At 38.5% G+C, this 16,235-nt stretch overlaps 1 protein-coding gene across 10 annotated transcripts in view; it reads left to right on the top strand.

Moving 5' to 3' along the window:
- cadpsa (Ca2+-dependent activator protein for secretion a) overlaps positions 1 to 16,235 on the top strand; it is a 491,603-nt gene that overhangs the window by 333,548 nt on the left and 141,820 nt on the right. For 5 of the 10 annotated variants that reach the window (XM_059649938.1, XM_059649939.1, XM_059649942.1 and 2 more), the window contains exons 12-15: positions 768 to 904; positions 7,952 to 8,139; positions 9,209 to 9,379; positions 15,774 to 15,875. In XM_059649938.1, the coding sequence (XP_059505921.1) occupies positions 768 to 904; positions 7,952 to 8,139; positions 9,209 to 9,379; positions 15,774 to 15,875 (598 nt within the window). The remainder of the gene's footprint in view (positions 1 to 767; positions 905 to 7,951; positions 8,140 to 9,208; positions 9,380 to 15,773; positions 15,876 to 16,235) is intronic. The other 5 variants (XM_048548011.2, XM_048548005.2, XM_048548014.2 and 2 more) reach the window with 1 other exon arrangement.

The raw sequence follows: 16,235 nt of genomic DNA on the forward strand, positions 1-16,235 counted from the left end.
TGTTATTGAAATGCCCATGCCTTGCTGTTTTAACTGACAATTTTTATCTATTTCTAAATAATTAATTTTGAAAGTTCAAATGAAAAAGAAATAGTATATCCAGTATAAATATTTTCTAACTTTGCTTGGAAACTGGTTTGAAAACCACAGTTTCCAGACAGGGCTGCTCCATATTACAGCTCTAATCTTAGTTTGGCACCCGCGTATCATTTTTAAGACTGACCCTATTGTAAAACAATTGTGTTCCCATATTTGTGGCATACAGTATGTATTCTTTCAAATAAAATATTCTCACTTATTTTCTCAATTAAAGTCTGACGCAAAACTGGTGTAACTAAAGTGGACCGACATTGGGAACGGTATCAGTTCCATTAACTTCCTGGTACCTAGCGGCAAAACAATCCTTAAATAAAATCTGAATTTGAATTGCATTCTGTGGAATGGCAGAATCTATTGAGAAAAATATTATGCAGTAAAGATGTTAATTAAATATCAGCACACATTGTGTGATAAATGAGTGAATGCAGTTATTTGTGCAATATCTTTTATGATTATGCTGCACTGGAATTGAAGATAACATTCCAGATGGATAAAATCTGTTGCATGAAAAGTTTTCAGAAAGCAAAAATATAAAAGATAATCAAGCCCAGGTAGTGATGGTGTTAAAACATTCTAAAGAGCATGGCTGCTCAATTTGTCTACGCAAGCTTCATGTTTGAAGTCTTTCCCTAAGTATACTCTTTTCTGTATATGTGCCTGGAAAACAGATGCAGACAGAGCGCAGAAGCATGGGATGGATGAATTCATCTCTGCAAATCCTTGTATGTTTGATCATGCTACACTGTTTGAAATGCTACAAAGGCTGACTCTGGACCACAGACTAAATGATTCCTATTCTTGTTTGGCAAGTATATTGCTCGTTTATAAAGTTATAATGTTTTAGAATACAGTGTCACAATTAATTGAGCTGACAAATTTTCATTGTATTTTAAGTTGATGTAAAAGATTGTGAAGTATACACTGAAGTGGAACAACTGAAACAATGTACATATTAGCTTAATTTATTATATACATTATTTATTGCTAACACAAGCAGGTTTTATTTCTGTTCCATGAAACTGTGGGCATTCATCTTTCTGCAAGTAATTATGAAGATTTCAGATTTGCTTTTTATTCCCACTTCAGGTTGAGAGACAGATGGGTGAAAAGTCAAGCGCATTAACCATCTCTGTTACCTCATCAAAAACAAAAACAGTTTTCATGATTCTCCCTTATCTATTCTGTGTGCTAGCTTTTCTTAATTAATCCATATTTGCACAAGTGGCTGTGAATATTATCTGGGTAATTCTTGCAATTCTCAACTTAATTGGAACTATCACTCTCCCACCTGTAAATGAAGAGGATTGGAGAGTTATGGCCAGCAGCTTCAAAATTTTCACCATTCCTTCCTTCAGTATCATTGATTGTGTCTGATGCAGTCCAGGTGACTTATCAACATTAAATACAACCAGATTATCTAATACCTTTTTATACATTTTTAGCTCATCCAATATCTCATTTTCATTTTTTCACTTTGACTTTGACAGCACTTTCTGCCTTGGTAATGACTGATGCTATGTGGCTGTGCTCACTGTATCGATGCTTAAATCTATTTTTCTCATTCCTAATCGGCCCTACTTCACCTTTTTCTAGTTATCTGCCAAAAGAAGTCAAGGAGGGCATTTTAGGATCTTGTAAAAGTGAGAAACATAGCGTGCCAAGTGATTGAATTGGGCAGGATATGCAAGTTCAGTCTCCTGACTGTATTTTGAGATGCAGAGATTGACAGCAGCTTTTGCAGTATCTCACTCTCTCCTATGGCAGGTTTGTTTCCACAATATAGTTACATGATATGAACACCCATTAGAGTAACACATTTTTTTGTAATAAAGTCCTACCTTTTACCATAGAGTCAGTAGCACATGAGAATCTCAGCACCCAGTTCATGATTGTTTAAAGGTGGTGATGTGCAGCTGACTTTATGTAGTTATATCTGAGGTCAACGGTCTGTCTTGTTTATCTCTACAGCAAAAGGTAAAGAAGCCAGACACTGACAGGTTGCATGAAAGTTCAGGATCAGGAATGTGGTGGTAGTGAAGGGGTGTGGCATAGGGTTAAGTGCATGGAGGAACAGAAGGGGGATCTGGAGGAAAACAGAGGGCAATGATGTTGAAGAGACCTAGCACCTGGGGCTGTCAGGAGCTGCGTGTTTTGAGACAGTCAGTCAGGGTGAGAAGATGTCGGGCCTAAAGAATTGGTTCATTGTTGTCCACAGGTGGATCCATCCATCTCAGAGTGTTGGCTGGACAAGCCCTTATGGGGATATGAATTCACCCACCAAAATAATCTCAGATAGTCTCCTTTACAATGCATAGAAGGAAGACCCGTGTAAGCCTGGACACCAAGATGAACATTCAGGAAACAATGAACATTAAAGCACAAGGGATAGTAGGAACTGCAGATGCTGGAGAATCTGAGATAACACAGTGTAGACCTGGAGGAACACAGCAGGCCCAGCAGCATCAGAGGAGCAGGGAAGCTGACGTTTCGGGTCAAGACCCTTCTTCACCTTTTCTGAAGAAGGGTCTAGACCCGAAATGTCAGTTTTCATGCTCCTCTGATGCTGCTGGACCTGCTGTGTTCCTCCAGGTCTACACTGTGTTATATCACATAAAAGCACAATATTGTTTTTGCACAATGAAGGCAGTGACCCAACTCCTCTGTAATGTCACCGTATGTCAACCATTACTTTTGTATGTGAAGCTCCAACAAATGAGATTCACACACAAATGAATAAAGTCAAACGAATATAATATAAACTATTTTCAAATGAAATTTGAACTTGGAAAAATACTTGTGCCACCTTTGTGCTCTTGTGTTAATAACCATTTATTTGGGCAGGAACATTTTGGTCAATTGGAACTGCCTCCCCTGTTTGACCAGGAGTCTTTTATATAACTTGTCCGTAACTGCTTCACTGTCAGCTGGTGGCAGCTTCCACCAATGACCAGCATCTGCCATTGTGTGATTGTATGTGTGTCCTGTGCACACCACTGGGCTTTTTAACATTTTAATTAGAACCATATGGGAACCATCAACAAGAATGCAAAAAGGACTCCTACTTCGAGATCTGCCATCAGAAACAGTGTGCCACTTTCACAGTCCCTTTGTAGGGTTCCCTTTTGCATTGGCTGAAGGTCTTTTCTCACTTTCTGTCTTTATCACTCATTTCTTTTTCTCAGTTTCCCTCTGAAATTTCTACCCTTTTAAACAAACTTGATTCAGTTATCTCTGAATTTTCTATATTCAGCTTGGTTCTCAGTTGTAGTATCAACATAGCATCTTTTCTGTGAAGCAAGAAGCTCTGGTATTCTGAATCCTACCTTTCCCTCCTGTGAAAATGTTTCCTCACTTTGCCCAAAGTATCTGCTGAAAGAAGGGAGAAAATTGCCCTAATACTGGTTTGACTGCCAACCTATGGTGTAAATTCATGGGGGCCAGATCTATTCTCACAACATTTGTATTGACCTCTTCCAATTAATTATTTTTACTCTGTGTTTCTCCTTGTTATTTTCCATAGCCAACCTAAACTGTACCATGTTTTAGTCACTGTCCATAAATGTTCCCCTTTTGAATTAATTCACTTGTACCGTCCATTTCCCAGAATCAGATCCAGCAACACTTCCTTCCTGATTTGGACCAGAAACTTACCGATGTGAGAAATTCTCCTGAACACACTCAAGAAATTCTTCCTCCTTTCAGGCCCTTTGTGTTTGAAAAATTAATAGTCAAACTGACATTTTAAATGGCTCTCCTCAGGCACTGCCCCAATCCCTTTCAGAATGGATGCCATTGAACTCTCCCTCCTCTTCTTTAAAAAAATCTAAACTTGAACCATATGTTCCTTGCAATCTACTGCACAATCCCAATTTCCCTTTGCTCACTAATATTCTGAAACACCATATTGCCTCCTAGACCTGCTGTAGTTCTGCTGCAGTTCCTCGCTCTATGATGACAGCAAAAAGTTGCGACTGTGACCATGATGCTTATTCCTCCTTGACTTTTTTATTCATTCACTAGACGAGCATGTTGCTAGCTTAGCCAGCACTTATTACCCAGGCCAGGAAGAAGATGCCCATTAGGAGGCAGTGGTGAGCCACCATATCAGGTGGTGTGTGGTTTGAAGGCAGACTTGCATTTGACAGCCCTCCCAAGCATCTGCTGCCCTTATTCAGTCTTAAGGGGTGAAGTTGCAGGTTTGGAGGTTGCCGTCAGAGGATTCATGGTTAGTTTCTGCAATGCATCTTTAGATGGGACATGTTGCTGCCGCTTGAGTCTAGCGCGAGGAGTGAATGTTTGAAGGGTGTGAATGGATATCAGTGAAGCAGGCTACTATGTCCTGGATGATGCAAAGCTTCTTGAGTGTTGTTAGAGCAGCACTGATCCAGTCAATGGGGAGTATTCCATCGCACTCCTGATTACTGTCATACAGATGGCAGACAGTGTGTGCAGAGTCAGGAGTGGGAGCTACTCACCACACATCCCCAGCTCCTGACCTGCTGTTTTAGGTGTACCATACATATGTCATGTTCAGTACAGTTTTTTGGTCAATGGTAACCCTTAATGTTGATGCTGGAGGATTCAATGAGGCTAGTACCATTGAATGTTAAGGGACAACGGTTAGATCTCGCCTGCTAAGAGGCTGATTGCCTAGCACTACTCTGGCGCAAATGTTACTTGTCACATATCAGCCCAAGCCTAAATGTTGGCCAGTTCTTGCTGCATATGAGCATGGACTACTTCAGTATCTGATGAGTCACAAATGATACTGAACATTGTATGATCATTGATGAATACCCCACCATCTGACATTATGATGGAGGGAAGGACTTTCAAGCAATTAATGATGGTTTGGACATGAACACTACTCTGAGGAATTTCTGCAGAGATGTCCTGGGAATGAGATGATTGACCTCTGACAACCACATCCTATTTTCCAGGTATAACTTCAAACATTGGAGAGTATTTCCCCTGATTCCTGTTGACTCCCGTTTTGCAAAAGTGCCATAGTCATTCAAATGTTGCCTTAATGTCGAGGGAAGTCCCTTTTGACCACTTCTTTGTCCATGTTTGGGGCAAGGCTGTAACTAGGCCAGCAGCTTGATGAGCCTGCTGGAACACAAAGTAAGCAGGTTATTGTGGAGCAATTACTGCTTGAATGGTATCTTCAAAGATGCCTTCTGTTTCTCTACTGATGATTGAGAGCAGATTAATTGAGGGCTGTAAATAGCCAGATTAGATTTTCCTGCTTTTCATGGATAGGACATATCTGGACAATTTTCCACACTACTCACTAGATGCCAGCATTGCAGCTGTGTCGGAAAAGCTAGGAAAAGGACATGACTGATTCTGAAGCACAGATCTTCAGTACTCTTGGTGGAATGTTGAGAGGATCCATAGGCTTGCAGCATCTAGTGCCTCCAGCCTTTACCTGATGATGTGTGGAATGAATAACATTGGCTAAAAGCTGTCATATATGATGCTAGGGACTTCTGGAAGAGGCCTCAGTTAGCCATGCACCAAACACTTCTCGCTGAAACTGGATGCAAATACTTCAACGTATCTTTTGTACTGCTATGCCAAGCTCCCCCATTATTGAGGATGAGGGTATTTGTGGAGACTGTTCTCTAGTAAGTTGTTTAATTGTCCAGCACCGTACATAACAGGATGTGGCAGGACTGCGGGGCAGTGAGACCTGATTGAAGAGGGCCAGCATGGAAAGAAGTTTAAATTCTGCCATTCCCCCCTTGCCTTAACTGTAATTCCCCGGCTAAGGTCCACAACTTAAATTACCTGGGCCATTTGCCCAGACCTTCAACAGTGACATCCAACACAATGTCTTGTTGATTTGCGGAATAGGCTAAACTTTCATGCTGTTGTTCCTGAATGAACACACAATTCACATTATTGCATTTCCACCTGATTCAAGTCAATGTTCAAAACTCTTCTGTAAACATGCTAATGATGAAACACTCTAATTCATGCACCACTTCTTTCGATCCCTCCACTGCCTTGGCATTGCCAAACTGCTCATCTTATATCCTATTTGGTTAGGTCAAAATTTCTTGCAGTTAAATGTGGGAGAGTCTGAACCCATTGTGCTTGATCCTGCTACCTCTTTATTTGCTCACCTTAGTGTCTCAGACCAGATTGTTCCCACCTTCAGCTGGCTCTGATCCTGTATCCAGTCCTTCACTGATTACTTCCAGTTCCATAAAATTAGCTTTCTCCAATGTTTCTTCGGCCCATTTGTGACTGCAATTCTCGTCTTTGCCTTTGTCACCCCGCGCACCTCGAGCTCAGTCATTCTTTCCTACTAACCCATACAAACTCCTGCTCCTACATGGTGTGAATCATCAAATTATGTTTTGTTTTTAAATTTTCTATGACGCCACAACCACTTACCTCTCTGGCACAACATTGCTGTCCCAACTCTCCATTCCACTTTATCAGCTCCTTCTTCATCCTGCCTTCCTTTTATCCTACTTTGGATGGATATGCCTTGAGCTTTGGAGGCTCTGTGACCTGGTGTATTCTTTGTAGGCCATTTCGTTCCCTTGCTTGAAGAAAAATCCACTACTTAAATTAAACTTTTCTTCACCTGTCTGAATTTTTTTCTCAATGTTGGTACACGTTTTTCCCTTCATCGCACTATAACGAATCTTGGAATTATATTTTGCTTGAGTTGACTATATTACCAAGCCGTTGATCTTGGTGGCACTCTCACCACTTAGGCAGAATGTTGTGGGTCCAAGAGACATTCCTAAGACTGTGCACATAGTCTAGGCTGTTCCTCCAATTCACTGCTAAGGGATTGCTGATTTTTAAACATGCTGTCCCACATTTAAAAGTTAAAACAAAGCTCTGCCTGCCCTCCCAGCAGGGTGTGAAGCACCTGAGCTGAAGAACAGAAAGTTTGTCAAATTTGCCGCAGCCTTTGGTAATTTCTGAGGATGCAAAGAAGGTGTTGTCAAAGGAGTTCTGGTGACTTGCTGCAGTGTATTTTTAGACAATACTATGTGATTTGCATTTAGATGTACATTGATACACAGCGCATCAGTGGTGTAGGGAGTGAATGTTAAAGATGGTGGATGGATACCAGTGAAGTGGGCTACATTATCTTGAATTGCGTCAAGTTTTTTTCAGTCTTGTTGAAGCTGCACTCACCCAGACGAATGGAGGGTATTCAATCTTCAGGCCCCATGTGAACATACCTATCAAGAAATGAACAACATATGAGCACTTGTTGTTGCTTATCCTTTTTGAGACGTAGCACATTCCTTCATTGAGCTAGCAGATTGGGCCAGGGGGAATAGGGAAATCTGATCCCAACATGGGAGAACATGAGTGTCCCCTTTACACAATTATCTACTCTACAAAGCCTTTGTTGGTGTAATCTTCTGTTTGGAATAGATTTGGATAGTCTTAGTCTAGGATCTAGTAAGCATGGTCCTCGAGAATAAAATTGCTCAGTGATTAATAAGTTTACACTTACAATCTCCAAATAGAAGAGGAAAACAACTTTTATCTTTCAAATGGCTTTGCCAAAGCAAAGCTTACAGTGCTTGATGCTCAAAGCGATAAGTCATTCATAACTAGCATCAAATACCTCATGTTGATGAGCACAAAGTTCCCCTCAGAAACTGTTTCATTTTGCTTGCAGCACGGTGACTTAATTTTACCATAAACGTTCATAACAGTTTCTTTTTCAAGTGTAGATTTATGAAAGATATTTCAACTAGTATATTACTAATAGTTGATTTACATGTATTTAAATGTCCCATTCAATTGGTAATAACATCAAATCTGGTTTCAAACATTTTCCGAAAATTTTTGATTTTCTATTTCACAGGGCTGGTTTAGCCCTGGCCAGGTATTCGTGCTGGATGAATATTGTGCACGCTATGGAACTAGAGGCTGTCACCGACATCTCTGCTACCTCAATGATTTGCTTGAAAGGGCAGAAAATGGAGCAATGATTGATCCAACCCTGCTTCACTACAGCTTTGCCTTCTGTGCTTCACATGTTCATGGCAACAGGTAGCGTTCAACAGCAGTTAACTTAAGGGACAAAGTCATGAAGACAAATTAAACAATGATGTTTGTTTTAGTCTTATGTAAAAGAATAAGTATTTATAATCTAAAATTCATAATGGTTGGAAATGAAGGAAATGAATTGTTGACAACATAAGGTGATCATTTCCATGCACTGGTTTCACCCATGTTTTCAATTCGATGCTGGCATATCACAAAGCACTCGTGCACTCATACCCTTCGTTTTAACTTTGTATTACTTTGAAAAAATAATTTTATCAAACATATCACCTGTATGAATTATCCGTGTTGTTTAAAGTGTTATGTGTTGGTGATGGTACCCAAACCAAATGATAGACTCATCAGTTTAAAATATGAAATAACCATAGGGTAGGAGCGAATCTCATAAATGCCTTCACGCACATCATCAATAAAGCAGGTGAGCGCGTGTGTGTATGTATGTGTATGGACAGCCACAAGGGTCATTGCAGCAACTGGTAGTGTCCATACCTCTAAGCAAGAGTCCTGGGTTCAAGTCCCACTTGTTCCCAAGGTTGTCATGATATCACTGAACAGATTGATCAGAAATATCTGCAGGTATCTCTGTTGATTTGAGTTATACCAATATATGTTGAAGTTGGCTGCACTGTTCAGCAGAAAATATTTCTAAATAGAATGACAATTACAAGAAATTGAAGCAGTCAATCTTTGTGTTGCAATTTGTAAGAATCAGTACATCCACTGATATGATCAATAGTACTGCTTTATGGACTATGCTAAGAGGCCACCATTTTTATTTAGGCATGGGTAAGTTCTACTTAAATTTACCGAACACTTTGCATAAACTAATGCTTTGTGATACGCTGGATAATCTGCAGAAGATATACATTTCATTTTAATTGACTTGAAAAGAAGTGTGACTTATTGCTTTAGAATTGATTTTGTTGACTTCTATTTTCCACACATTTTTTCGTTATTTCTTGCCATGTTTTCTTTAATTTGTCGTACTTTGATCTTTCTTTCACGCTTCCTTGGTTCTGTTTCTCACTTTCTACAAACCACCTATCCTTTAAAGTGTGCAAGTTGCAGGATCACTTGTGTCACAGCCAATTGTTAATGGTGAGGGGGATAAGTCAATCAACCCCTCAGTAAATGAGCCAGAGTGTGACCTAAAAAAAGACAGAAAGGAGTCTAGAAAAGGTTCTAGAAAGGATCCCAAGTTACAGCCTAAACCAGAGTCAAAAAGGTAAGTGCCATTTTTTGCAGTTAAATGATAGGAAAAAACTTAGATTTCGCGTTGCAATGATACTCACTAATTTGAGTAGAAGTAGAGTGTGTGTGAACATTTCTTTTCCTCTCCATATTGATTTCTTTCATTATTGCCATTCTTTGATTTCCTCCTCCTTGTTTCTGTTATACGTTTAATTTCCTGATCAAACATATTAATTTTACTTCATAGCTGGCCTAAAGAAGGTGTGTGATAATTTGCAGACTCACTTGTCCTCCAATTCTCTTGATTCTCCTTGCGGGTACTTACATACTTTTCCTATTGCGCCTGGTGTTGACAGTTGACATCCCAGAATTGCTATGTAAGGTATTACAAATGCAAAGCACTCCCAGCAGAACAAGGTAGTAAGCTAAATCCTGGGTCTCAAAATTACCTACACAGGTAATTTGACATCCTCATTATTTAGTTTTGCATATGTTTGACATCACTTAAAGTTTTATACATTTAAGTTATATAAAGCATGCCTTTGAAAGATGCCTGCCGAGGATGATGAAAATGTTTTGCAACTAGGTCTCTCACCCTCCGAGGCAGATCCACATATCACTGTTTCACAAGACACTCTCAAATGCATCATTAGAAGTTAGAAACCCACATTAGCAAAAGCATGGACTTAAAACAGAGCCAGTGACATTAATTTTGAAGAAAGATTTGTAGGCACGAGAAACAAAACAAGTTTTCACCTTTAACTAGAATTATTTAATCATCATACTTGTTTACCTGAATATCCGTAGTCACAAGCATCTTTGCACACAGGGAATCAGAAAAGTTAAAGACGGGTAGCATTCAGTAGGCATACTTAAACATAAAATCAAAATAAATGCTGATTTTAATATTGGAGTTTATTTAAATCGCCTGTGATCATTAGATCAGAACTAAGAATGCAAAAAGTTATGCTTCATGCATTGAATGGCTTCGGAAGAAATAAACATGTAGCCATTTATTTTGAAATAAACAGGGTCAAATGTAGTCTAACTGCATGTAGATTTTCGTATGTGCGAGGGATAAACATTTTTTTCATGTGATGGAGTTGCAGTAAGTTGTCTGTTTGTATTGTGTTATTATTGGGTCAGACAGTGAGACAACAGTAGCTTGCAGTCAGTCAGAGAATACAGAGCGAATGTGATTCAGATGTTACAGGACAGCCTGAAGGTCAAGACTGACAGAATGACAAGCTGTCACTGAGAAGAAACTAACTAGCTGGTATCCTAGGTTCCAGTACAGTGAAATGGTCTTGTTATCTGATCAATGTCAATCCAGAAAGTAACAAAGGTTTCTGCACAAAATATGCATGTTAATGTTTGCAAGCCTTAGATGATATATAAAAATTGTTTGGCCTATGCAATGCATAAAATTTCCACGTAAGTGTTTTTGGGAAGATATTTTGGAAAATTATAAAGGACTAGATGATGGTAAAATCTTTAAACATGGTAACTGTTGTGAAAAAACTGTCAAATTAATAAATTGATATTGTTTTAGAAAGTAGTATTTTGAGATTCAAATTAAACCAACTATGGCAAACGTTTTGTTATAAATTCTGCCATTAGAAATCTGTTTTTCTCCTTCCTTTGTATAAATAAACATTGACTGTGGCTCAAACAGTCGATAGTTAATTGTTTAGTTATTGGCTGCATTAGTTTTTAAAATTCAGATTTTATTCTTATCAAGTAAGTTTCTCATATAATCAAACCAATTGTAACTTTGCACTCACAAATACATTTAAATTGCCTTTCATATTTGCCCATCAGTTTGCAACAAAAATCCATGAAGGCTGAGAAGTAGTATAGCAGTTGTACGATTGTAATTTTTGACAAAAAATGTTGGAAATTTTATCATTTGTGACATGGCCCGAGATAGGAGACTGTGAGGAGAGTGAAGCTGACAGAACTGGTGCTAACCACTGTGACAAAGACTTGAAAAGCAACCAACATGACATCTTTCCTATCACGCTGCCGAAAATGTCATCTTTGTGAACGACAGTGAGAAAATGGTTTGCCGAAGTTTTGAAAGGTAGAGTCGAAAGACACTCATCATGTCAGAAATGATATAGTCCGCAGCTGTTTGAGAAAGGAAATCCTAGTGGCCATGACGAGCTTCAGTTGGCAGGCCCTCCGAGACATCGAGACCACTCCGAAAATGGCTACAGTTGACCTGTAGATTGTACCACACTTGTGGTCAAATCTCAGTTTCGATCACTAGTTCTGCACATCACAGCTAGTTGTTCACAGTTGCTTTGAATAAGGGCTAGAATTTTTATAATTATCAGAAACAAATAGAATTTTTAAAAGGAGTTTAGGTTAATTCTTCAATATGTTTATATTTTACTTTTTGTATTAGCACATGCTGGTCCTTTTCAATACGCTATGGAGCTATAACCTTAAACCGTTTAGGAAAGAAAATCCAGTAAGGTCTTTGCATTTTGTTAATAATACTATAAATGTCATTTTGTCGTCTTGGTTCATCAGAGCTTTGAGCTCAAGTACCCAAATGTTTTGCATCTGAATACGCTGGGAGGAATTTCTATTTTACCGTAATGTTAAAATAGAAATATTAGGAACTGTTTATCTTTTAAATGCTCAAATAGTGATTCCTTTTGCTAGCACAATTTCATTAATATCTCAGTAATGCTTTAACAATTAACACATTATAAACAGGTGAGAATGTCAAATCTTAAACCAAAGGCCTAGTTCAGTGATTTAAAGATCTTGTCATTCTCCATTTCAATAAAACAAATATATTACAGCACTTTTAGAAGTAGATGAAATATTAGAGTTGCAAACCCTTTATCCAGCGTTTTTTCATTATTTGTTCTTAGATATAAATCTACACATTATTTGTATAGGGCAAAGCATATTTATAATGTTCTGAGATTTTTTTAACTGTAAATTAAGAGAAAGGGGACACTTGTAACAATAACCTTCACCAATATAAGTGTAAAAAGAATGTGCTTTCCAAGCTCAAGAGTAGGATTTCATGTGAGATGATTTGCCATATTAACAGCTTCTATCTTATTGGTCACTGCAGTGTAGATTGTAATTTCTGAGCCTAGGGTCACAATAATGCTTGCAAATAAAGAGAAGTAAAGCTGACCAATTAACCCCTGACAGGAGGTTTATTAAAGGTTCTGTAATCCTTTATCATGCTTTTGTGTTGCCAAACAGGCTGGTGCTGGGGATTTGCGCAGCTTAAAGTGTACACTGAAGGAGGCCAATGGAAAAGGACTGTTTATTCTATTCACAGTCTACTCACTACAGAAAGGGAGACTGAGCTAGTGTGGACTGGATAGCAAAGTACAAATCCCTCTACTTTGCTGTTGACTGAAGAACCTAGTAATGTTGTTTGTCTGGACCGTTGCTTCCTTTCGTGAAAGGATTAGGTCGGCCTCATTCTCTCTCATTATGGATTATTGGCTGGTGTAAATATTCAGGAACTATCCATATTGTTTAACCTGAAGTTGTGAAATAATAAGGAAACACTTTTTTGTGCCGAACTGAATTTGTTCTCTCCTTTAAAACACACTTCATCTAAAACTTAAGCCATAATGGAAATAGCCTGGGAAAAACAACCTTGTTGTTTTGTTGTTTTAATGATATGTTCCCTGCTTACTAATTAGACAAGGTCAAAAAATGGCACTGAGTATTTAACACAGAGATATTAAAATTGTGTGGTGTCTTTTTTTGAATAAATTACAATTTGTCATCTTTAAAATCCACAAGATGACAAACATTTTTAGCTCGTTTTAGTTAAATGAAGACAAAAAAACACACTTTAATACAATTAGGGCTTTATTTACATTTATAATTTGTAAGTATACTTAAATTACTTAAGTGCTATAATATTAGTCTGAAAATGTTCCAGGGCTGTACCTATAGATTAACCTCAGAAGCAAGATTAATGATTAAAACTGGGAAAGATTGTCACCATCAATTTTCTTTTTTAAAAAATGCCAATTTCATGTCAGCACAGTTTTCTCATCAGAAAACGGATTAATTGTACAGATCTTCCATACTGTGGAGCAAGAGTATTAGCGACCTAAAAGGGGACCATTGTAACCTATAACCCTGTTAGTGTGACCCGAGTGACTATTGCTATTTTGTTGGGTCACTTGAGTGGGTGGCAGGAACAACTACTTTATGAAGGTACCAAGTAAACTGAAATATTTTAATTGGGATCACTTGATGTCACTTGGATTCTGACACCAGTTCTGGACTGTACTGGACAGAGCAGACACCCTTGCAGCTCCGGCCTATATCAGCTGGAGCCTGGTCTGAAGAGGAAATAATAGATAAGTTACTGTATATCCTTGGGGGTCAAGAAAGAAGAGTTTCTCCTGGTGCCAGAATGACAGTTTGGTCCCAGTTGCTGATCCAGCATTTCTTGACAATCTGGAAGCAGTCCATTGCCCCAGTGCTAACGAGGCCCACATCTCCAAATGGACCAGGCCTCGAGTTAGCATTACTGGTGGTTTGCTGCTAGACAGGATTTAGGGGCAAAAGTAGGCCGTTTCTACCTTTTTAAATCTGCATTGCCATCCAATTAGAAAATAGTTGATCTGGCTGTGCCTCAGCTGTGCTCTTCTGTCTGTCGGCTCCTCTTTTTACCTCTCCATAAACTTTTTCTCTCTTGTCAATGAAAAATCTATCTAACTTAACCGTGAATCAATTCAATGACCCGGTCTTCACTGCTTTTGGAGAAGGAAATTCCTCTGACTAACAACTGTCTGAAAGGAAAAGAATTGTCACCTCTGTCTTAAAAGGTGGACCTCTCATTAAAATGTTTTCCCTGGTTCGAGTCTCTCCTTCAATGGAAAATATCCTCTCATAATCTACCCTGTTAAGCGCCTCCCCCTTAGGATTCTCTATGTTTCGATAAAACCACATCTTTTATTCTTCTAAACCCCAGTTAGCAAAGGCCAACTTGCTTCATGAAATAAGCTGTTCATCCTAAAAATGAATCAAGTGAATTTTCTCTGAATGACTTCTAATGCAATTATATCTGTTTCCAAATAAGGAGACAAACATTATGCACGGAACCCCAGATGCAGTCTGTGTACAGCTACAGGAAATTTTTCCCTATTTTTCTATTCCAGTCCCTTTCAATGAGCACAAATATTCTGTTTACCTCCTGATTACTTGCTATACCCACACCTTACCTTCTTGGAATCCCCCAACACCAGGAGATCTGCAATCTTTTTCTATTTAAAAAGCAATCAATGTTTCTCTTTCTCCTGGGAAATGTGCACAACTTTGCATTTTTCCACATAACATTCCAATTGTCAAATTATTGCCCACTCACTTAACCTATCTTTATCCCTTTGCAGATTGTCTACCTCCTCTTGTCAACTTATCTTCCTTACTTATTTTCATGCCGTGAGCAAATATAGCGATTATACATTTGATTACCACAGCCAGGTCATTAAAATCCATTATGAACCAATCCCTGTGACATTCAACTTCTTAAGCTTTCAAGAAGAAAAAGAGTCATTTATATTTACCTCTGCTTCCTATTAATTAACCAATCTGTTATCCATGCATTACATTCACTGTCATATCCTGAGTTCTTATTTTGTGTAGCAATCTTTGATGTGGCACCTATGCAAATGCCTTTTGCAAATTCAAATACGCCACATCCATAGGTTCACTTTTATACATATTGCTTGTTGCTTGCTCAAAAACTCTTGATAAATTAGTTAAACACAATTTCCCATTCAACACCATGTTGTCCTTGCCTGAGCATGTTTTGATTTTCCAAATACCTGCTCTCACCTCCTTAGTAATTAATTCTAGCATTCTCCCTGTGGCAGATGTCGTGCTTGCTCAATGCCCAAAGACCACTTTCCTTGGGCGGGTAAAGGGGAGGGGGACGTTTGCACTAACCATTCCTGAGTTAAGATTATGTTAAATCACTTTCTGTTCTAAAACTTTGTTTAATAGCCTGCAAAGAACATGTGTACCAAACCTTAGTGCAACCATAATAAAAACTAAAATAATTACAATGTCTTTTAACAAGTAATGTGCTGCACTGCATTTCTGCTTCATAATACAATATTCATAAAAACATTTGATCTTGAAAACAAAATTGATATTATTTAGTTATAGTTCATTGATCATTTGTAAAATAATTCAGTATGTAGTTCAAGCCAAGCTTCCAGCTGAAATTTTGATGGACTGCTGAAGAACTTCAGTACAAAAGCATATTTTGTGTATGCCACATTCACACCTTAAGAAGTGGATATACTTTTATGTACTGAACTGAGTACAGCAAAGGGAAAAATTATCGAAATTATCTCTCAGATATCTGGTGGTTAATGCTATCATGAACGAAGAGTTCTAAGTGTTATTTTGTGTTTTTCCAGGCCTGATGGAATAGGAACTGTAACAGTAGAAGAAAAAGAACGTTTTGAGGAGATCAAGGAGAGACTGCGCATACTACTCGAGAATCAGATCACTCACTTTAGGTGAATACAAGCAGATAGAATGCCAAGCTAGTTCCACTTACTAAAGCAATATAAGGCTGGTTGATTTGAGTGGTGAGTACAGCGAAACACAACTTAATTACCAAAATCTTCTGATGGCACTAGACTTTTGCTGCTTTTGTTCTTCAGGACCCAGAGAAGTTTCCAACTTGTGCTCATGTGCAGTGCTTAAGCAGCAGTAGACAGCGATCGTGCTGTTGTAAAGTGAAACTGAATACCTTAAAAATTCTCAGAAATTTACAACAGGATACTCATGTTTATTTGTCAAGGGGATAACACTTGGTTGTAAGTGATCAGAGCAGATCTCTGCAGCCTTGCCATATCCAGTCATGAACTGTGGTG

This window comes from Stegostoma tigrinum, chromosome 11, assembly GCF_030684315.1.
Source record: "Stegostoma tigrinum isolate sSteTig4 chromosome 11, sSteTig4.hap1, whole genome shotgun sequence".
Classification (NCBI taxonomy): Eukaryota; Metazoa; Chordata; class Chondrichthyes; order Orectolobiformes; family Stegostomatidae; genus Stegostoma; species Stegostoma tigrinum.